The following is a 24,586-nucleotide window of genomic DNA, read 5'->3' on the forward strand; positions in this document are numbered from 1 at the left end:
AGTACACAGACTCCTAGAATAAGGGAAGTAATGGACATGGTGCATAGGTACAATTAGAAAAATAAGGAATTAACAGGTGGCTGCTCCCCTTCTTGCAGTACACAAAATTCATTATAAGCAGCTCTGACTAGGAGCATTGGACATCCATCAATATAACTGGTGGCAATATTTCTTTTCAGTCTAGATTTTGCAGGCTATGAAAGGAGTCTATAGGAGCGCGCGTAAGACACACAGGACACCTTCAAAGTGTTTAAACATAAACTAAAGCAAAGCTTTTGCCCTCCTCCCTTCTGTCACTGTTACTACATCCAACTGTTTGGTCTTCGAGCCATTTCTTCTGCAGGAGAGCAGGAGGAACTAAGACAAGCAGGTCCCCCTTGCCAGCTGCTCCCTATGCAGCACACACTGCAGGGGGCAGAACACCAGACAGGCTATGCCCTGGTTCCTGAGCCTAAGGACTCCTCCAAAGTGTGGTAGATCCAGCCCCCAAACTCAATCGGCTTTGTTCTGCTTGAAATTCAAGGAGCTAGAAAATGTAGACTTGAGCTGCCTCAAAAAGCCTCACTTAGCACTGTTTCCTGCGTTCACTCATAGTGCAACATGTGATAGCAATTTGGTTTCTAATCAAGAGGATGATGATGAAACAAAGTCAACAGCTCAATCTGGTAAAGATCAAGTAGGTTCTGTGAACATACTGTTAGCACTACCAAAAGCAGTTTCCAAACCTGCACTGCTTCTGTCTCATGAAATTCTTGTGGGAGCAAGAATTTCCACTCAATAATGAAACAAAAACAGATAGTTTGAAGTCTGATGGCAAGGACAGCAATGTTGGCCTGAACATCTACATGCTATGTATACATCTACAAGGAAGAGGCTCAGCTCAACATCTGTGAGTCAAGCAAGACACCTGATATTCTATGCATACACATGCATATTTTATCCCCTCTCATCAAAATTTTTCTTTCACCTTAAGTATGTCTGCAATAAAAGTTACACGACAGGGATGAAATTGCTGAAAAATCTTCCCCAAGCAACTCCAAGTACAGGGTATATGCTGAAATGTGTGTAACTGGTTAGATTCTTACTGGGACGGGGATCCAAAGCTGAAGATCTTAGTGGATATTCCTCCTAAAACATCACTAACTCTGTTGTAAGCTTCCCAGACGAGATTCTGGAGTTTGGATGGAGATGCTCAGAGGGTATTGAACCAGAATAAACTAATAACATCACAGATCTGACTTTTGCACAGCCCCAGGCACTTGAAGAACCAGCCTACACAGCTCTTCTGCAGAGCAGAACCTGGGGGTGCCAATTTTCTGCTAAAGAGATGCAGTGTCCAAGCAACCTCCAACAGACCAGATCTATTTGTGAGCAGCTGGAAGCAAAACCGTTTACGCTGTTTACTAAAATTCTACTTTTTAATCATGCTTTTAAAATCAAGTTAAATTAATTTGAACCAGAAGCTAAAATGTTTGGCTCAAATGCAGATTGAAACCAGTTAGCTTCCTCAGCCATTGTTTTTCATTCACATCTTCAGCAGGGACAACAACCTTAAATGTTGCAATACAACCCATGAAGCTTGCTCCTGAGGTATGTGGAACACAGGGCGTTAAGATCCAAGGAATGATATGAATTTCAGTTAATGCCAATTGCAGAAGGATCATGGGCTTTCCTCCACATGCCAGGTAAAACAAAAGAATTTTCATGTTCACAGCAGATAGAACTAAATAAAGGAAGAATGTGAAACATCACTTGGCCATCAGATCAGAATACACATTTTTTTCTAAGCAGTTTCATGCTGCTGCTCCACTGAGAACACTGGCAAACCACACTGGCCAGGGAATGTGCAGAAAAGAGGCCCAATAACTGCTCCACAGTCCAAATGCCAGCACTCATCTACCAGCTAAGCCTGTCTAAAATAAAGCTTTATCAACTTTGCCCTCATTCTTGCTTATAAAGAATCACCTGCATCCCCTACTCTAATCTCCAAGAGGCTGATGGACAGCTGACAAACCCTATAAGTCAGCTTTCCTTACTCCTTTCTTCTTGAACTATGAAGTTCAACACGCAACAATCAGTTGGCTGCTCTGCTAGGTTTTTATAAGTATTCCATTCCAGTGCCAACATAACATGAGCAACTCTGCACAAAATCCAATTTCAACAATTGGTTGAGACTGCAGTCAGATTTTAAGAAACCGCGGCCGTATCTCTTACTCCCAGCTTCTGAAGATGCTCCATGTTGCACATCAGTATGATGCTGCTCCAAAGAAGTATGCAGAGTTGGCACGATGGAGAAAACTTTCCCCACTTCACCATGAAAAAAAAGAACAACACAACAACAAAACAAAAACACTCCCACGCAACAGATAATGAGAGGGTAAGGCCAAGGGGGAATACAGACTTTTCATGGGTTATCACAAAAAAATCTTTCCTCTCCTTTTTCCTTAGGCATTGCAAAGTGTTTGAACTAGCCCCAAAGCCTTCTGAGATTCTCATCTTTTTGAAGCCAATATTGATTTTATTTTGGATTTTTTAAAAACCTTCCAAAGACTTTGCAAACAACAACTAACAAATCCTCAGATTTTTCGAAGACACAAGATACCTAGAACAGTGCTAGACATAGGGAAGCCACGACAAAATGTTGCGTGATTTACCCAAGCTCACAAAGCCACCCAGGATGCAGAATTTAGGTTTTTGAGATCTGCCACGGTGAGCACACGTCTTACATTTCCTATCTGCCAGAGAACAGCACACAAACCATTTTTAACATCCAGTTCTGTCAGCACTAGAACACTACTCAAAATGCCAATGGTAACAGCCAAATAATGTTGCACATTTCTACCCTGCATTGGCAGTGTCCCATCACTGGAAGTGTTCAAGGTCAGATGGAGCTGTGAGCAACCTGATCAAAGGGGCTTTGAGCAACCTGATCAAAGTGAAAGGTGTCTAGGTGATTCTTCAGATCCCTTCCAACACAAACCGTTTTATGATTAGCAGACCACTCTTCCTCTCCAAATTTCCTTCAAGAATACTTTCTTTTTGCCACAACTATTCCAACTTCTTTGGGAGCCTGCAGGACCTCTCCGAGTTGAATTGTTTGTGAAAGATTTTCAGTGATCACGATTGACTACTGATTTTGCACAGATATTAAAGGTCAACAAACAATGAGCCTCTCCTGCTAGCCCTGCTTGGGATAACTGCTTCTCAAGAGAAGCAACATTATGAAACAGTCTACTAACCCAGCACACCACTTAGTTCCAGCAAGTAACCACTTAAGAATCAAAACCCTAAACAATTCTCATTACTTCCTTTCTAGATCCTCAAGCCACAACAGGGCAAAGAATGAGAAGAAAGAGTATGTCAACAAGTGCCACACAGAGAGAAGAAGCTCAGTAGACCACTCTTATGCTGAGATAGATGAAGCACAGGTAAAAGCACAGTGAGCTTGGTTCACCCTGTACTATCTGAGTTAAAATGCACTTTTCAGCACATCTTAAGAGAAAACTTGGTCTCCCCAGCAACTTCCAGCTTAGATGATTTGCTTCTGTGCTACAATGGAGGTAAATGATATCACATATGCATGTGTCTTAAGGTACAAACAGTGACCAAATCAAAATTTCCTATTGGTTAAAGTCCTCAGCTTTCAGCACCTTCACCTTAGTAATCAGGCTGTGTACCCACATTGCCATTCTCACTTAGCTCACATCCTAGCAGTAAATCCTCTGTAGTCACTAAGAGGAAGGCAGTAAAAACTTTACCTGTGTGAATGATCCATCCTCATTGCATTCTGGGATGAAGACTGCTTCCTGGGGCTTCTTTGCCTGTTCCAGTGCTTGAGCTCTCTCTAACCGACACTTGCTTTGGCCAGCATCTACAAGAAGAGAAGCAAACCCCACTTAGATTGCAAATACCCATTTGGATTCTTCATAGCTACCAAGTGCACATTACAGCTGAGAGGAAGGAAAAAAAAAAAAAAAGACATCAACAACCATTATCTGCACATTAAAAAAGCAGCAATGGAGTTAGCAGTGATGACTCCCAAATACAAATCTATAGCATCAAACTTTGAAACAAGTAATGAAGAGCTGCCTAATTCCTCTTGGCAGCAGCATTTACGGTCATCTACATTAAAGGCTTCTTCCATGCATAATATTTACATAGTGAAAGGTCCTTCTGGAGGAAGTTGTGTTTGTTCAATTGTTAACAGCCTGTAACTGAGCATAAGCCAAATAATTTAAGCTGAGAAGTGAACAATGTGAAAGCAGGGATGGCCCCAGCAAAGATTCTCTGAGCAATTCTAGATGCCAAAATAACCAGTTAACCAGCTAAGCTTTCACCTTCATGTCATTCAGACAAAGTAGATGCCTGTGGTTTACTGAAACCCATCTTCTACCTCTAGTCCCATAGCTTATAGCTAGGTATGCATTACACCACCTCATACCACCTAATCTGCCAGCAAGAAGAAATGTTACTCTGTGAGCTGAGCTTGAAGGGGTTAAAAATTCAGTTCTGCATTTATTTCAGCTGACGGCTGCATGTAACATGACCTTAAACCCTTCCAGCTCTAGCGCACCTTTACAGAATGTAGGCCCAGATAAGACTGACTGATGGGTCAAAAAGGAGATTTATCCTATATAGATATAGATTGACTCTGTGTTTACATTCAAAAGCACAATGTTTAACAGTACTGCTTTCAGACTGTAAAGGAGGAAAACAGCAAACATCTGCTTCTATGGGACTGACAGGGACCGGCACCTCCTTTCTTTTCACAGGAATCCACAGACTGAAAGATTTTAAGTGTAAAAAAAGTGTTCAAGATGAGAACTTCATACAACTGATGACTCAAGAGACTAAGATTCAGGTTTGCTAATATTATCTATGCAATTTCATTTTAAATGTATCACATTAACACACTCCCCAGTAAGTATTTAAAAAGTCTTATGAAATTATGGAAATCAGCCCCTTCCTGTTTGGAAAAAAAAAAAAAAAAAAGAAAAAAAAAGATCAATATTTGCAGCAAAGTATTCAGCACAGGTATCTGTAGCTTAAGTGTTGGGTTACAGAGCAAGAAGGCCTGCATCAGTTCTGCCATTGACCAACAACCAGAGACCCCACCTCCCTATGACCTTGTATCCCCACTGACCCTATGTAACTCCCATGTTTACACTGTAATTTGTTTGCCAGTGGTTTGCACAACGCCCTCAGCAAGTGGGCCTTTGATCTCAGGTGGACCTAAGATGAACTCATAAAAAGACTAAGATTATTACAGAGTTTAAAGACTGTCTTAAATTTACACTGAATTTTGAGAAGCAGTAGTAGGTTTTATTTTGTTTGTTTGCTGATTAAGTTAGCCTTGATATAACATGAAGGCTGGAATTTCAATTTTTGGATGCAAAAGTGACCAGACAGTCAGACTCTGTTTGCACACCTCCACTGGAGGACAGGTTTGCAAGCTACGTGCTAGTTACTTCTGCTGGAGAAGAAGCACTGGCAATGCTGTTAACTGGAATATCTAACCGTCACCTGCAGATTTCCTGTTCAAGCCCAGGAGTCTAATCTAGCTTGGCATGACATAGGACATTATTACAAAAAAGAAATGTAAAGCATTTCCACATAGCATCCACATCAGTGCTTGTGCACTTAACCCTCATGCACAGCAGTACCTACATAACTGAAACTACATGCTTCACCATGATGGTAGGAACAAACTTTTCATGGTACCCTTCTAGCATGAAGATGCTTGGAGTCCAGGTAGAGAACCGTCATCTCCAATCCCTTTTCAATTTGCCTAATGCACACAAAACCAAGCTCTCAACAGAAGGAAAAGATGGTATAAATGTGGTACAATGAAGTGTCTCTATCTTTTCTAGCAATTGTAACAGGTCTTTACATAGCAAACTCTCCTTTCACGCAGTTGATCACATTGTGTAGCACACCACCACTACAACAAAGAGTTTAAGAGCTCATCACTGTTGCATCATCCTCTTTCACAATTCAACCTTTTGCTCAAGAGGCATCATTTCAGAAATTGTTGCTGAAGAAGCACAGGGAAGATGGCAAATATTTTTCCTCTTCACAAACACTCGGCAGTAATTATTTCTCCCCTCCTCCCTCATTGATTTCCAAGGGTCGTGCCAGACCTTTTACAGTCTTGACTTGGAATAATCATCTCTGCTGCACAGGCGGGAGAGGTGTGTGTATGCTGCTATCTTTTTTGTCTGTTGTTTCGCAGACTGATCCAGTAAGAACAGTGTCTTTAATATCAACATTTACCCATTTGTTTTTAAAAATGACTGTCAATCCTCACTCCACAGGCTGGTATTTTTATAATGTTTGCAACAACATGTGATTTCAGTGGGATTACTTCACCTTGCTATTTTTGCTTTATTAATTATAAAATATAAAATATTACATAAGTGCCAAGCATTAAAAAGTAGCTGCCAAATGGCTCACCCTGAATATAAGATGTAGTTTTTCTTCTCTTTTCTTAAAAATGTTCTCAGAATTATCAAACACCAAGCTTACAAAACAGAATGTCATTACTGCATTCCAGTTTTACATCTCAGACTAAAGAAGACCTTTTCCCCTTCCATAAGTAAGGTGGGAAAAGCAAAACAAAACAGGATGACCTTTCAAAAAGCCAAGCTGTTTAATAATTTTGTTTTAAATGCCTTCAAGCTTAAGACAGTTTCACTGCAGCTCAGAAAGCTGCCTTTTAAAGAAAATTCATTCTCAGGCTGATAGCTGGCAACCAGGAGACTGAACTACACGTGATGTTTCTGACATCTGGGGCCTAATCTACAGACTACAGGTGCACGTAATTTTGGATTTTGCAATGAAGTTGGCTAGTTACCATGGCTGATCTTATCCATGAATAGTTTATTCAAACAAGACCACCATGTCCCTCATAATATACACAATGCACTCCTGAATAAGTCCCAAAAATTCCAGCACCCTCACTTCTAGGCAGAAGTAGAGGCAGTTTTGACACAACACAGCATCATGGTATGAAGACTAAAGGTCCTAATAATACAAAGCAAAACATCTTCAGGCATCTACAGAAAGCTAGCAGCAAATCTATACTATGTAACCACAAAAATCTAAAAACTATTTAGATTTGTTTTTATCAAAAGCCCAAAGGGCAAAAATCAATCCAAACAGCAACTATTAATAGTTGCACTAGGTAACCATCTCACATACAAGCCAGACCCCCATCAGACACAAGACAGTCCAGCTATTCCGAAATCAGCAGATTCATATCCGTTTTCTCCAGCCAATGATTCGTGTCCTTACACGAAATAGGCAAAAATGGGAGCTGAGCCAACTACAAAAATGTGCTCATCTGTCTCACACAATGTCAATCATTCTCCACACTCCCCACTGTTTTCCATTTCATTTCTAAAGTCCTGCAGTCTCCAACACGTTTCCTTCCATGCTGGCATACTTTGCTGCATCCTTGATACCCAGACACCACTGCTGTTCCCTACCTTATTCAGAGCAGATCTAAAAACATGCCAAAATTTGAAAAAGGATTGAAAATATCAGATTTTGAGAAAGAGGGATTTATTTTTTTCCACCCTTCAATAGGAATAAGAAAGTTCAAAGATGAAATACACTGATCTAGTAAATGGACAGAAAAAAAGAAGGAAAATTTTTCCCTCCCAGTGAGAACAGTAGGTAGAAGAACAAGGACTTTTCAAGCAACATATCACTAGTCACAATGAGATCTCCCTTTCCAGCACTCTAGCCAAAGATGCATTCACCAAGATCTCCCAGGAATACAGGCTGAAGACTTCTGTTACAATTCCCATCAGTAACTTGCAGATTCTTCCTACACTGTGACTTATGATTGCAGAACAAGTTCTGTACCATCACTTTTCAAAACCAAACACCATAAACCCAAAGGGAAACCTTCTGAATACACCCCAACTCCTTTTTTAATTAAATAGGGCAAATAAGTTCCTACAAATTGCTGGTTAACACTGAACTTAGGTGCTTAAGACACAGATACCCAATATACCTAAAAAAAAAAAAAATAAATAATCACAATCTTGAGAGCTTGCCAAGACTCATTTAACTAGTATTTGTCCACCATTCCTGTAGAATTTTGTTATTTAACATAAGATCTTACCAGGCCAGCTGACCAAATATCTGGGTACACGTGCTTTGCTGTGTATTTTACACATAGCACATCTGGAATGATTCTCTGAAATCTCATCAACAAGGCTCCATTTGTCATGGATGCCACAGGTTGATCTTTTTAAGCTACTCTTTTAATCCTTCAGAACTGGTGTGTCCATAAGGGCTGGGAAGGAGTTAGGATAATTTAGTACTGGATGAATTTCAGTGAATAAAAGTTAGAGTTCCTGAAGGAATGACAAGATTTCACCCTTAAAGGCTTCTTGAGAGAGAAGAAAGCGAAGCTGATTCCAAAAGGTTCTGCTCTGTTCTCACTACGGAAACCATTCTGCTTGCCTTAGCACAGTACAGTTCAAGTTATCAGGATATGAAGTTGGAAACCTAAGGTAATCTGGGGCCCAGGACAATGTACTTCCTCTTTTCCTTATTTTATTTACCAAATTTCCACTTCCTCCTTGGAGAAGGAGACACAAGTTAAGACTGCTAATTTCACAAGAATAAAGTCTTGGATATGGTGTCTACCAGAATTTCCTCCAGGATCCCTTCTGTTCTACAGGAGTTCCTCTGTAGAATACCTTCGTCACGCAGGAGGAACAAAGGCTGTTCAGCATGAACACAGTGCTCCACTGCAAGTGGTAGAATGTACTCAAGAACTACTGGTGCTATTCCCTTATTGAGAATACAAGATACAGACCTGTATGTAGTTAAGCACACCTGTTCTGCAGCTGTCTGCATTCACAAGAACAATGATCTCTATGCACAAGCAGAGGCCATAGCCCCATTGTGACTAGAAGAATAAAGTACTTTTCTATAGCAGCACCAGCAAAGTTAAATATAATAGTTAAAGGATTATTTGTACTTCCCAGAGATTCACTGAAATGTTAGACAGTGGGCTAAAAGCAAGACTTGCTGTTGTCAAACGTTATCATGTTATTAGGTGGCTGTGCAGTGAAACAGGATAATGGGAAAAGGGAAAGGAGAATACAAGCAGTTTCAGCTAAACATTTCAGCTATCTGAGTGTACAAAAAGGAAAAGTATACTTCACCTGTGCTTAAGAGAACAAATTTAGTTATTTCCCTGGGAGGCTTTGCAATCATGATAGACTGTACAGTTTTGCAATCAGCATTTTCGTCATTTCCAGAAACAGAAGTTTTTGCACACAGCTGTACCACACTACAGATCTTATGTTTTAAATGACTGAATGGTGCCAGTTTATGTGCCAGTTTCAGTGTGGAATTGGGGTTTTCTTTTCTCTTCACTCTGCTGTAGGAGAGAAGCTGCCATAAAACAATCCAGCAGCGCTAAGAAAAATCATAGAAGTAAGCCTTTTTCAACCATTTATCTTTCCACAGGGATTCTAATGAGTTTCTCCTGTCACTTTAACCAACTGCTAAAAACATCTGTGCCATCTGCCCCCTGAGTCAATTGTGCTCTCAGAAAACGCACTCGATGATTTTTCACTTCACTTCATTTGTGTGACAAGACACCAACATTCCTAAAATAAAAAGTAGCAGCTTTATCTCTATGCTACGCAGAAGAAATGCTGAATTGAGAGAAAGACAATATCCTCACTTCTAAGTAAAGGTGCAATGGCAGAAGACACGCAAAGACTTGCATGCATTCTGTCTTCTTATTTAGCTCAGTACAGAAATAGTGAAAAGGTCCTTTTTCAGGCTTGCACATCATCTAATGTGCATACACATTCTTCCTCACTCCACACTCCTATCTCCCAAAGGTATCCCAGTTTCTCTCTGGTGCAGTAGCAAGGAAAATCTCTTCTTGGAGGATCTGGTTTTGCATTTCCACAAGTCAGCTCATGTTACTCCATGGACACACATTTGGGGCCTTCTTCTCAGGTGTCTCTGGCTCCTTTGACCTCTTTCATTCATAATTCCACTAGTTCTTACCCCCGTCACCTACATTCCAGTTTCAGATACCCATGCCCTTGTTGATGCATTATTTCAATCAGTTTACTCTCAGTGCATGGTAACAAACTCAAGCAAGCAGTCTGTCAGTGGGCAGGACTGCCATTCTGCTATTCCCCCCCTCAAAGGGGTTGAAATTCACCTACCTTTGCACCGGCCACGATGTGTCACACTCAGGCTTGACTCCCGGCACTTGGCTCGCTGGTAGTCACACATGGACTCGTATGTTCTGCCATCGGAGGCACAGAGTGGTTTGGACTGGGACCTGGAGCAATGCAGGTTACACTGAGGGTCTCTGTCACGGTCGCTTATTAAAAACTGAAGAGAATGAGAAAAAAAAGGGAGAGAGAGTGGGAGGAAAAAATTAGTTCTGTTTAGCTTCCCAAAACACAGCACAGCACACTTTGTTTTTCTGACAATAGCAATACAGTCTATAATGCAGTTTAAGCCGCCTACCAAAGCTGACTTTGCCTGAAGGGAACTTAAAATGAAACACATACATTTTTTTTATTTTTTAAGGGTCTTTGCCATTCCATTTTCTTTAGTAGAAGGGAAATATTACTCACTCTGCCTCACCTCTGAAAACACAAGACGTGCAAAGCCAAACACAACCCACACGGGAAGGGCAATACTGAGTCACATCAGCCCAGCTTGCCCAGTGCCCTGACACAAACAGCATCTGGTACGAGACAACTTTAGTTAGAGGTGCAAGAAACCCATCACCAAAGATGGAGGAACCCAAACAACCTATCAAGATTGGCCCCTGTAGGTGAACCATGGATGTGGCCAGCTTTATATCACCAGTTCATTTGTTTATTAATTAAAGCATTACTTATATCATTTGCAGATACCGCCTGAAGCAGCACAGACCTGCACACTCACAAGGCCACATTTTGCTGCTTCCCCATGTCACCAGCTAACAATCTAACTGCAAACTACATGAAAAACTACTTCCCATAGAAGATTTGAATTTGCCATCTTTCTGAATGTCTCTTCTTTCTGAGCATGTAATGCAGATGCAGCTTATTTTTCTACATGCATGTGGCACTCCTTTCTCATCAGTCTCTCAGCACTGAAATCCCAGCATCCCAAGTGCTCACCCTAATGTTCTCCACACCACATCACTGCTGTTCCCCTTCTCTGAAATCATCCTAATTTCTGCCTTATATTTTGGAGACAGTGAAAGCCACAATGCAGATAAGGACAAGCCCTCCCCCTTCCACCAGCTTGTTCCCTGCAAAGCCCAACAACTGGTGATGGGTTACCATTATACCCTCAGCTGCACTCCAAGCAGCCTGCAGCAAAACCAGGTTTATTTCCCAAGTTCGTGCTGTCTTCCCAAAGACCCTGATTATTATTTGTCTTTCCATCATCACTGGCCTAGAGTTTCATCAGGACAGTAGCAGACCTTTTCACTGCCTTGTTTAGTGGTTAAATAGTCAAATCCCCACTTCTTCCCAAACCCAACTATCTGCCCACAGCAGACTTTAAATGAGTGCCATGAGGATTAAGCAAGGAAAACGGATGGGAAGTTAAGCCTGTCTTGCACTTCCCCTTCCTAAACTCCATCTCTAAAGCCTCTCTCAAGCCCAAGGGAACCAGAGCTGCTCTCTGACACACCACGATCCCAGTTCGCTGTCAAACCACTTAAGAGCTCTGCAGTTTAGAGCTGGCTGGCAAGTGGGCACTGACTGACACCATGCTTGCATGCACAAAGCCACACTCTCCAAGTGTGTTGATAGCTGGATGCCTTACAGGGAAGTGTGAGTCACTGCCATAATCACCTTGGTGTTACAGTTGCCTACAAAGCTGTCTGCTCCATGCTTTGAGGTTAAAGCTGCTGAAAAAACATTGCCTGAAGCCTAGTTTGGGATGGTTTTTAACCACTCCAGCAATGTGCATCTCAGAAATTTGTTTTTTGACATTTTAAAAAAATTTCTTTGCTCTCATTCTCCCTCTCAATTAAGCAAGATGAAAAACAATTGAGAAATTGAATATTTTCATATGAAAACATATTAGCCCTATACTGGTGGGTCTTTTGAAGACTCATGCGTTACTAAGAACCCTATTAAAATCTGACAGCTGGGAAAAGTAAGCAAGGTCTGCACTTGTTTTAACTTGGGTGGGGCAAACTTTTTTTTTTCCAATTCTCATCTGTCAGATTTGCCAAAATTTGTAACAGCAGAGTTTTTTAAATGTTTTTGTTCCCTTTCTGCAACGCTTTCTATAACCTGGCAACACCTGTTCCAAATGGGAAATTGGAAAATTTAAACCTGAAGGCAATTTTAAATGGTTTATAGAGACCTGGACTAGACTATAAAAACACTGTAAAACCGGACCAGATTTTTGCCCAGTTCTTGTCTACCAGAAGTTAGCTTGAAATTACTCTGGTACAGCCATGTTTTTCTGTAGCTCCTGAGGTGCAAAGATCCCCAGTGTCTCTAAACATACACCAACAGGCAGCAGACTGGTGATGCTGAAGAGTCCTCCCAGTGTGTAATGTCAGAGACTGTGGCAGACTTGCAAAGCTTTTCAGCTGTCTATATAAACAGACTTTAAAAGCAGAAGAGCCTGACAGCATAGCTCAGTACACATGCTGTGGTTAAGCATTCAGTTAAACACAGAAGCCACTCTGCTTCAGAAGGATAGGCATATTTGTCATTTATCATGACTGAGGGCTTGAGCTATCAGCATGAAGTCACTTTTGCAAACTCCTTTCACCAGAAACTGAGTTCCATGTACCAGAGCTATCCAGAGGAGCACCAAAAAACAGAACATTATTTTCCACCATCAAATCATATTGCAAACATATTGAAAACTCACCTAAGCATCCTGCTGCCTGCACCACAATACTTGCCAGAGGGCCTTATGGGACAGGACTGCTTCTGCTCCCAGAGAGGGCATGGATGAGGAACACAATGCCTCTCTCAGGCAGCCAATACAAATGAGCTGAAACTAGGGCTATGGAACAGCTTTCCATGGGTGCCTCCTCACAGAGGGATGAGAAGGAACAGCTTGACATTGATTAATTACGAGGGCCTGAGGAAACATGCAGAGTGCCCCAATGCAATCTCTATGAAGTCCTTGCCTACCCAAATGAAGCCAAGAACCACCTAAAAAAATATATATATCAAAGCCTTTTTAGCATTTGTAATTTGGATTACAGCAGGGAGCCCACACAGCATGTTAGGTGCTTTCCAGGCACTGAAGATGCCACACCTGCCTTGCCAAAAAAGTTTATGGTTTATGTAGCTGCACAAGATGGTGCTTGTTTTGTTCAACTAGATTTTAATAGCAAAGTTTGCATTAACTTCCAGAAGGATCCAGGATTGTGCCTGTCTGATCAGGGTCCACGTGAGCAGCTAGAACTGCCAGCAAGGCTGCATCCCCTGCAGGCATTGCTAAAGGCTCAAACCCACCTCTGTCAGAACACTTGCTCCACCATGGCTCTAAGCCTTCATCTCTGCTTGGCAGCTTTCAGATAACAAAATGGCAGCTCTTTATCCACCATTTCTAGAGGTGGTCATGTAACACAAGCAATCACCAACACAGTCCATCCACGGATACTTAAGGTAACAGTTGTCTTGAGTGCTCATCCCCCCCCAGCACAGGCAGGATATTTTCTTTCCAGCATTTTGCCTCTCCAAGAATGCTCCTTTGTTAGAAGCCTCAGCAATGTACAGCGGAAAAACGCTTAGATGAATGCTGAAACGTGTGTGCCCACTTGGGACAGGGAACAAATGGGAGAGCACTCAAATCTATCACTGTCACAGCTAGGACTACAATTCACAAGTTCCTTGTTTCCAGTCCTTCCTCCCCGCTGAGTGAGCAGGACACAGCTCCCAGAGAGCCCTTGGCTGCAACAGGAGGCACCACTGGGACAGGGAAGGCCATGAGCAAGGCAGACATGCTGCCCACAAGGCCTGGCCACCAACCCCACCGGCGTCACTACAGCACCCCCACAAATCTCTGCTCCCCTCAGAGAGGAGATTACGTATCGGACTTTTCACACAGACTGTCCTATAACTCTTGAATCTAGAATCAAAGTCCTAACAGCCTCAGGGCTCCCACGCAAACAGGCTTTGCAAACAACGGGATGATCAGCACATGTGGAGGTATATTGGGTGCTCTACACATGCACAGGCACACCATGTAAGCAGTTCTGCAGCCAGGGAAAAAGCAACCCTGCAAAAAAATGTGCAGCACTAGCCATTCCAAAGCCTCACCCAGAAAGAATAGGGAAATCGTTATCTTAGCTCTGAGATTTCTCGAAGCCTCTTCTCAATACCTGTGTTCTCATTTCCTTCAGATCAGATGACATGCAAAACAAATGGGACTGAAAAGGCTTATCAGTCCTTTTCTCTCCTCCCCTTCCCTCCAAGGGAGAAGAACTATTAGAAGCAGAAGCAAAAACAAAACAAACAGCAATAACAAAACGCACAAAAGCTAGCTGGTAGAATCCGTTTTCTAGGAAAATGTTGTAATTGACCATATTTAAATGGTATTTGTTAAACACAGACTCTATAATAAAATTAGCATAAGTAACATTAGAACGAGGCAACAATACATTTTCACAGTATTTGCTTACATTAAAGGATCCTGCCCTGTTCCAACACCAATCAGTTTGAGTCCCTGCTCTAAAGAGTTCACTGCAGTTCTCAGAGCATCATTTCATGTCAAATGCTGTATCTGAATAAGGACATAAACCTCCTCCTTTAGCAAATACATTTACACAGGTGCTTGCAGAAACCACTTCCCAAACTACTTTCTGCTTCTTCAGACTTGAAAAGAAAAAGGAAAGATAAGAGGTCAAAATAAAGTTAACTTTGCCAACAAAGCATATCTGTTCTTTTTCTCCACACCTCAACACCACTGCTGACAAACAACAAACACTGATTAAAGGGTTTTTAATGCTTGTGAAGGAAAGCAGACTCCCTGCAGCTGCACAGCAGCTGGGAACACTTGTGTTATTTAGCCAAGAAAGGTCTGACCCCACAAGTGAAAATGAGCTTGGTGGTCACTCATTCTATTCACCATCTGGGTACATTATAAGCACAAACAGAACAGCACAGCCCTTTGTGATAGGGATGGCAAGAAATGGCCACGGCACAAAGCGCTTTAGCAAAGTTTCAAGGAAAAGAAGGAGCAAGGGACACAAGTGACAGGAACATGAGAAACTGGAAGTCTATTAAAAAACAAATCTAAAAGAAAAGTGTCCGCTGCAGATCAAACCAGAGGTGCCTCAGCTGGTTAGCAGCTTTATTTCACAGCAGTAGTGCAGGCTGCTGCCTAAATTAATGAGGAGTAAAGAGATAGAGGAAACAGAATACGCAATGCCCTATTCCAGTTTTGGCAGACTTCAAGTTTAAAGACCCTCTAGAATATACCCTCGGAAAAAGCGATCAATCTAGGTGTGCAGTCACCCATTTGTCTAAGCACTCAGACTGGCCTGTCTTAAGTACAAATGAGCCAGTCCTTCCCAGGAAGAATTCCCCAGGAAAACCATACCATTTTATACATTAGAAGAGACTATAAACTTCTGGACACTTCTGTTGTTGTTGGAAAGCATCATTTCAACATTTCCTAGTTTTAACCTTACAGATTTATGCCTTGGTTTCAAGCTCCAAACTGGTGCAACCAACCATACAGGAGGAAGAACTGGAGCCAAGTCCCTGTTTTAATCATGGCTAGACTTTAAGCCCCATGGCAGGCTGCCTATAGGGCCCAAGAACTTCAACTCCAGCCACAAGTTTGGGATCTTAGCCAGGTTTCCTGCCATGGAACCTAGCAGCCCTCGAAGGTGTCGATGACCCTGCTCTAAGCCAGAGAATCAAAACGTTTGGCTTCTAGAAACACAGAAAGAAAATCTGAAAGCTTTTAAAACTCTGGCAGGGATGGGACCATCATGGTTTGCAGTATCCCTCATGTGCATGTAGATGTCAGTCAGCCAGAGCCACCACAGCTCCCAGTAGCTGAGCAGGGGCTTCAGCCTCAGATCTTATCTAGCAGAAAGAAAAAAAAAAGCAAGAACTTTCAAAGGCAGCTTCCTGCAAAAACAGCTGTGTATTGTGGTGGGAAGAAGGATTAGCTGATTTTAATATTCCCGTTTTGGAAATACGTACTTCACTTTCAACCAGACAGATAAGGTTTTAAACCCAAGTTTCTCAATGATCTACATGTCAATAAGTTCAGTCGCTGAATGGGTACTTTCTGCCTCCTTACAGTTTCATACCCCAACTTCAAGCATTCCCAACAAATTTTAAAATGGACCTGCTCCATTCTCAGACAGGGAGGACTTAAGAGAAGGACACTGCAGCACTTTTATTCCTTGAATCATCCCACCTGCAAAGAGTTCTAGCCTAAGTTAAAGCACCACTTACGTTTCAACCCCGGGCCCCCAGCTGTGCAAACAAGAATGGGTTCAAAGCACACAGCCTGCATGCTTGAGGATGGTGAATGCTGGGCAAACATACGTGATCAAACCACAAAGCAGACAAACTCTGTATGTATTTGTAGGAGTTCAATTAAAGACAGTTTTTTTTCCCTTTAGAGGCTGGAAATCTTGTTTTTGCAGTCATTCACCCTCTCCCTCAATTTTTATTCTGTGCAAGTCCCCACAAGGAAGGAGAAAGCTCAAGCATCATGCTTCATCTGCTAGAAGACTTCTAGCTATGGAAATAATACTTTGGTCTGGGGAGTTGGCTTGTGAAGAAAATATGTTGCAGAAGCTATACTGTGCTTGTAGAAGATGAAGGACTAGAGCCAAGGAAATTGTCTAAGGGCTCACCTACAACAAATAGCTGAGTAGAAAAGCCTCAGAATTTGACCAGTCCCAGAAACGCTCTACTGAGCTTTTTGTTTGTTGGGTTGTTGTTTTGCTGGGGGTGGCTGTGTACGTTTTTCTTGTTTCTGTTGTTTGGTTGGTTTTGTCTTCAGAAATTAAACAAGAAAAAGCCATTACAGCATGAGAGTAAATTTTTAAAGCAGTCTCTTTTACTATCAAGGTGCAAGGTTATGCAGTAAGTAGAATTGTTTAACTAAAGTCCATTTGTGGAAAGGAAAATGCCACATACTAAGACATAAAGAACTTCATTTAAGCTTTTTAAATAATCCTTTCCTCTTCCACAGAATTTTTTAAAAAGGAGATACAGGTATGTGTATAAAAGTCTCTTCAGTTTGATAAATATCTAGCTTGTTGCAGCATATTAGATCAGTAGTTGGATCACAGATCAGTATGCTGATCAACTGGAAGAAAACAAATCTCTAGAACATAACGCTTGAACAGAAGCTTTTATTTTATAATTCTAACATGATTTCTAAACCTTTCTAGTTTGGCAATATTAAAGTAGAATCTGATTTCATTCCTTTGAAATAACATTACTTCAGCTTCTGTCAAAGCTCACGCTCATAGTCAGATTATTCTTGTAGCCAAGATGACACGCAAGCCTAGAACAAATTTGAGATTAAATTTAATTTGTCAAACACATTGACAAGAGGAGGTATGTTTAACTTGGACTAGCTTCTTCTCATTAGCTGTGCTACTATATATAACATTGAACCAGATAGAAAATCCAGATGTTTGCATAGTCAAGCAATGAATTTCTTGTCCCAAAGGAAACAATGGCAAATCTTCCATTGACTTAAAGGTGGAATGTTGTCTTTAATAAATTGCATTGTTTAATAATCTGTATTACTGTCTGGTTTAGGAGTCGTCTTTTGCATAACTCAAAAACAAAAGCAGACTTCAAAACATCATTCTGTACAACTTATGCCAAGTTAGCCTCCTTTTAGGAGCCATATCCCCTACTTTAGTTTGTCATGATAGCTGAGGCTGTTCTTTTCCCCAGCAAGTACAGCAGGATTATAACTTTGTGCTGTCACTAGAAAGTGAAAAGTTAACTATTCTACTGTAATAGTGTATAGAATCTCAAGTCTCAAGAAAGCAGCAGAATAGAAGTTGTATAGTTAAATAGAGGGCAGTTTCTCAAGTAAGACTTTTTGGAGAGCATTCCTTATCCTTACATAGGAAAGTTTTTGTGCCTTAAACCACTGAATAGGCTCCCCATGATCTGGAGCAAATTCTCTTGCCTCTGGACTCTCCTGAAACAAGTAGGAGACTCAAGTACTTCCTTACCCTTCACCATACAACAAACTTCACGTCAGCTTCAGACTTTGCAGAGTTCTGATGATTAAACTTCCCACGTAGGTGCAGAAAGTAGCTATGAAGGAATAATTTCCTGAGCTCACTTTATGTGTTGTACTCCCTCCAGTAGCAATGGCTACAGTTAGCCCTAGGAACACCCTTTTTGCCATCTGAAAGAGCTGGGAGTACTGCAGACAGAATAAGCAAGCTGAGAATGACAGAAATTCACCTAATGAGATCCAGCTGTATATTCCATAGTACTCCTCCTCTCTGTCTATATTTACTTCCTTCCCAATAATTCCATTAGAATCTTTGTGGGACCTATTACTGCTCAAGAACAAGTGTGAGACCCTTTTCATGAACTTGTTTCAAAAATACTAATGGGAGTTTACCCAACATTACTTTTCACTACACTGTACCGAACAGTGCAACTCTTCTCCCTTGTTCCAAACTTGTTTCAAAGAGTAGAGGATTCTTCATTTCAAATAAGTTTCTTACATACATCTGTTCTGTACTGTAAGGATGCACAGTAACTGCAAGCATGTCTGATTATAACCAAGTTTTTTTGAAGCACTCTCAAATGAATGATCTATGTGAAGTAAACACAGTCCAAGTTTCCATTAGTAGCCTGCCAGCTACAAATGACTTCTTCAATCCAAAAGTCCTTAAAATTTGTCTGCATCACCTGATATCAAGTCATTCAAATCCTTCTCCTAAGCAGTCTCATACTAAACAAAAAGTACTTTTTCCCTTTCCTTCCTCAGTGTTATTGCTATACAAGCAGGGCACCTGTTCTAAATTGAGTTTCTCTATCAGCTGATAAGCTTTCTAAATATCCCAAATTGGCAAAACAAGAAAAATAGCCACTATCCAGTCTTTACCACTGCCAGTCTCATTTCAGTGATTAGCCATATGCATTACATATTAAAACTGTAAACAAGACAGGTGTATATAGAGAACTACAATTCCTCAAAGTGCTGTACTCTGCTAGCAGATCATCACATGAGAAAAAGTGAGGCTTAACCAGTTTTACAGGCACAGCTTGATAGCCATATCTTTAGAGTTGAGGAAAATGAAAACAGAATTATACAAGGGTACTGTAAGAAATACAGTTTTGTTCTTGTAGATTTTCCAGGATTGAAAATGCCACCCATTAAAACTCCACAGCCCTACATGTTTCAGTTCTTCTTAAATCAGTTCTCCTATAACATTGAAAGAGGCATTCAAATTGAAGTTGGCATCCAGCCTCCATTATAGTTGTTACTGCTGCCAACAGCAGAATCAAGACACAGATATTAGAAATAGCTGAGCTCATTAGTTCAAAACCCAGCGAGGGCTGGCTGCCCATCAGTAGAGGTACACTAACTGAATGCCAGATCTGGCATTCCATTGCATGGGAGGGATATTGAAAAAGAAGGTACCGTGAACATTAAAGATTATACTTTTGTTATCTACATGTACCTTCATGTTATCCAAAAGCCATGATGAACCAAACTCAGGGGAAGGTGGCTGTACCAAGAGGCTCGCCACATTCCATTTGACTTTATACGCACTATCATCAACACTCCAGGATCAATGCTTCTGAAGCTCTCTTACCTGTCTCCTTCCACAGAAGGTCTACTTCTGCATCTGGGTTCTCATCCCAACAGTTACACAGAGTAATAAAGGAGGTCACCCTTATTTACTCCAGTTCTCCTCTAAACTATCAAAATCAGTGAAACTGAAGAAAAGAAAGAGGAACTTCGCCTTCTTAATTACAGAATATCATGTTTTCTTATTAAATACAGAGCAGCTCATTTTGTCAGCGCTATGAAAGTAATATTTTTTCTCAGATTTATGACCAGCCTTGTTCCAGAGTTCTCAAAGAGATTTTCTCCTAGTATCTTAAAGGCTGTCTCATTCCCCGACCTTCAGTCTATGGATTAAGAAGCAACAGTAAAGATACATCCTCAGTAAAAGTACTAACTGTTTGGTGAATAGCTATGATATCCTCTTTGCTCCTCCTATGAAGCACTGCAGTAGTTACATCCACAGTCTAATCACACAAGCAACTATTTGGCTTTCAGATTGTCAGTGTGTGAGCTGCAGAAAGGTGCTTTCAGAGACTCAGCTTTATAAATCAAATGATAACATTTAAGTACATACCATTCAGCAATCTCAACTCTTGCTTGAGCAGATCAGCATAGAGTCCTCAGAATAGCCCTCCAATAAGGTGCTTTTGTCATTGTAAGGCTTCTGCCTTTCACCTTTTAACACTTACTGCTCCAAATGCCAAATCTATCTCAGTGAATTCTACACTGACATAAACGGATGCATTCATCAAAGGCAGGGTTTAAATTCACAATAAAATAGTCCTGTTTAGCAAGAAAAGAAATATGCCAGCCAGGAATTTAAAGCAAGAGGTAAAGAATCAGGAAAGGGTGTATGAAACATAACTGAAACTCCTGTAAAAAGTCAGAAAAAAGAAAAAAAAATTATTTCCCCTAACTCTTTAAGGGAAAGAGTCATTGTTTTGTTTCTTCATTCAGCATCTCTGTTTGCATTGTATTTTACAGTGTTTACAACATTTCTCATCTTTCCTCCTACATTTAAACCAAATGCTTCCTTCAGCTGTGTAGGGGGCAATCACCAGCAGAGTTTAGCCCTCTGCTCTGTATGAATAATGGTGGAAAATGCTTCCTTGGACTGTCGGTCAAAACTTCTTGGCACAGCACAGGCAGTAGCAGAGAAGCTTTCCCCATTGCTGAAGTCTTTCTGGACCACAAATGGAAGAACTTGTTGTGAGTGGAAGGCACAGGGCACAAACTTCAATTTTGCCAGTATGAAGATTTAATTATTTGTTCTCACCTCAAAAATATTACTTAATGTGACCATCGAAATATACAATAAACTTTCCATAACAGAGCAAGATGTACTAGCTGCTTCAGGAGTTGAATAAGCTAGAGATAGTTCTAAGATAAAACACTTATGCTAGGCAAAAAACAAAGGATCCTCATTAGCTTTAATTCCATCATCTGCTGTCAGCAACAGACAACGTTCAGGAATGTGTTAGTGTACACAATGAGTAAATATTTTTTTTTAATTTCTGCAGACAGGATTCCTTTACAGTTACACATCTCTCTCATCAGAGTTGCAGCAGTAACTTAGAAGCTGATCAGAAACTTGAAGAAATTAAAAACAAATCAAACATTAGTATAGCTATTGTACTGCTGCTTACTACACACCAGGCAATGCCATTTCAAACTGGCAAATTGTTAGCATGCAAGCTTTTCTATCCTATTCAAGTATAGAGTTTATATACCTTCTGACAGCTTGGGAGCAAGATGCCAGTTACCAGATGGGATTCACCCAAGAGTGCTGAGAAAGCTGGCAGAGATGATTGTCAAGCCACTTTCTACCATCTATCAATGTTTCTGCTGAACTGGGGAGGTCCCAGAGGGTCAAAGGCTTGCCAACATAACTCCCTTCTACAGAAAGTTTGTATGGAGGATCTGGGGAACTACAGGCCTGTCAGCCTGACCTCAATACCAGGAAAGGTTATGAAGCAGATTATCTTGAGGGAAATCAGATGGTATGCACAGGACAACCAAGGGGTCGGGCCCAGCCAATGTGGGTTCATGAAAGTTAGGTCCTACTTGACCAAGCTGATCTCTCTCTATGATTGAGTTACCTGCCTGCTGGATGATGCAAAGACTGTTGATGGAGCTTACCTAGACTCCAGCAAAACCTTTGACACTGTCTCCCACAATTTCCTCCAGGAGAAGCTTGCAGCCCAACACTTAGACAGGTACACCCTTTGCTAGGTAAAAAAAACTGTCTGGATAAGCTGGATCCAGTGAGTGGTGGTGAATGGAATTCTAACCAGCTGGCAACTGGTCATGAGTGGTATTCCCCAGGGGTCAGTAATGGGGACTGTCCTGTTTAATAACTTCATTGATGACCTGGATGGTAGAACTGAGTTTACCCTCACTAAGTTTGCAGCATGGGAGTAAGAAGGCCCTACAGAGCAATCTGGACAGACTGGATCGCTGAACTGAGGCCAGTGGGGTGAAGTTCAACAAGACCAAGTGCTGGGTCCTGCACTTCAGCCTCATCAACCCCAGGCAACACTACAGGCTTGGGGCAGAATGGCTGAAAGATTGTGTAGGAGAAATGGACTTAGGAGCATTGGTTGACACTCAGTTAAACACGAGCCAGCAGTGCGTCCAGGTAGCCAAGAAGGTTAATGGCATCCTGGCTTGTATCAGAAACAATGTTACCATCAGAAACAAAGAAGTGATCCTCTTCCTGTACACAGCTCTGGTGAGGCCACACCTCAAGTACCCTGCTCAGTTCAGGGACCCTCACTACAAGAAAGACGCTGAGGCCCCACAGCATGTCCAAAGAAGGGCAATGAAGCTGGTGAGGGCTCTGCAGCACAAGTCTTATGAGGAGTAGCTGAGGGAACTGGGACTGCAGTTTGGAGAAGAGGAAGCTCAGCAGAAACCTTATAGCAGAAACCTACAGCTATCTGAATGAAGGCTGTGGCAAGGTGGAGGTCAGCCTCTTATCCCAGGTAACAGTGATAGGGCTAGAGGGAGCGGCCCTCAGTTGTGCCAGGGGAGGTTCATGTTGGATATTAGAAATAAAATTCTTCTCTGAAAGAGTGGTCAGGCGCTTGCATGGGCTGCCAAGGGAGGTGGTTGAGTCACCATCCCTGGAGGTGTTCAAGAAATGCTAAGATGTTGTACTGAGGGACAGTGGGGAAATACTGGTGGTAGGTGAAGAGAAGTACTAGATGATCTTGGAGATCTTTTCCAACCTTGGCGAGTCTATGATACTGAGCTATTAAGAAATGCTTCCATTTCATTAGCTTGACACTCTGTTCACATAGGTTAAGAACATTTCCAGTACTGAAGTGACAAATGTGGTTCATAAAATGTTCCAAACAGCAGCCCTCTCAAAGACATTTACAAGAGTCATCGCTAACCTTAGAGCATTGCAGTTCTAAGACTCCTGAGTTGTTAATATATGGAAGAGAAAGCAAGGATAGAGATGTCTTTGAAAGCAGAAGCATTTACAGGTGTCTTTATGCTGCACCAGGTCATTGTTATGAGCTTCCACAGTAAGATATAACATTCCTTTTCCATCATATTGCATCCCTTTCCCTCACCCCACTATGTTATACAAATACTTAATCCCCACATCCAAGCAGAACGACATTAGAGAGTGACTGATCTTCATACAGGCTGTTCACTCTCTCAGTTTGACAGCTTTTTTACATTTTTGTACTATGGAATTGTTTATTTTAGTATCTGTTTGCTTTCAGCTTAGAGGAAAGGTTGATTCCAGAGACACTGAACTATTTTTCACACTTAGGTGGGGAGCTGCAGAATGCTTATGAAGATTCCTTTTTGTTAGTGACAGACTTAATTTCCTCGCTTTCTGCAGAACTAAGTTTTAGAGCATTTCAAGTTGACTCTTAAATACAAGGGCTGTACTAAGATCCTCAGAGTCAAAAGCTGTCCAGGCTAGTGGCATACCTTCAAACAAGAGCTCTTCCATCCAGGGTGTCAATTTCTTATAGAAGTAGCCATGTCTAGTCCAAATTCACATGGAACTCCTAAGGTTAACTTTCCTCCAATCAATTGCACCACTCACTGCGGTTCTGGAAGTGCTCAGTTAACTTTGTGCTAATGATTTGTGCCTCCAATGGAAGCTAAAAAAAAAAAAAAAAAAAAAAAAAAAAAAGGAAACACACACACACAAAAAAATCCCACTACTAATGTACATATTGGTCTATTTCTGCTGCCTGCTTCCCTGAAGGGAGTAGGGTATCAGTCTTAATATAAGCAAATATGAAACCTTTGCATAATAAATCCTTGACACACATAATTGGCAAGATCGCTGCACTCTCTCATCTTCCTTTTCAGGGCATGTTATTGAGAAAGCTATGGCAAAACAGCTGTGGCTTTATCTGGATTCCTCAGATTTTCTGGATCTCTTTCAGTCTGGTCTAAGACCTGGCCTCAGTACAAACACATACACAGGCTCACTGGTTGGACTTCTCAAAGTGGACAAAGACCAAAGTTACATTTTTAGTTGACAGACTTAAAGCAGCATGTGACACCAGCTGCTGCATACACTTTTTTCTTGTGACTTCTTTGAACTATGAAGAGTAATTAGTGATCCTGTCACCACCGCACCTGGAAGAGCACCGGGAGTTTCCTCCACATAAGGGAGAACAGATTTCTTTCTTCACACCTCCTAGAACATATGAAGCTGGTGGGTTTGATCTCACTTGAAGGAGTTTGCTTTTCTGATCCCAAAGATTAAGGTCATTCTTCTCATTTGGAGAGTATGCCCCACCTTGCCAATAGCCTGGACTGTGCCCTATAC

The 24,586-nt window shown here is 41.4% G+C and overlaps 1 protein-coding gene across 1 annotated transcript in view; it reads right to left on the bottom strand.

Annotated features, from left to right (window-relative positions):
- Positions 1-24,586, bottom strand: part of SMOC1 (SPARC related modular calcium binding 1) — a gene marked incomplete at both ends in the record, with an annotated part of 120,045 nt that overhangs the window by 68,568 nt on the left and 26,891 nt on the right. The window contains 2 exons of the mRNA XM_079537449.1: positions 3,759-3,871; positions 10,212-10,383. Coding sequence (XP_079393575.1) covers positions 3,759-3,871; positions 10,212-10,383 — 285 coding nt within the window. The remainder of the gene's footprint in view (positions 1-3,758; positions 3,872-10,211; positions 10,384-24,586) is intronic.

This window comes from Tetrao urogallus, assembly GCF_951394365.1.
Source record: "Tetrao urogallus genome assembly, chromosome: 6".
Classification (NCBI taxonomy): Eukaryota; Metazoa; Chordata; class Aves; order Galliformes; family Phasianidae; genus Tetrao; species Tetrao urogallus.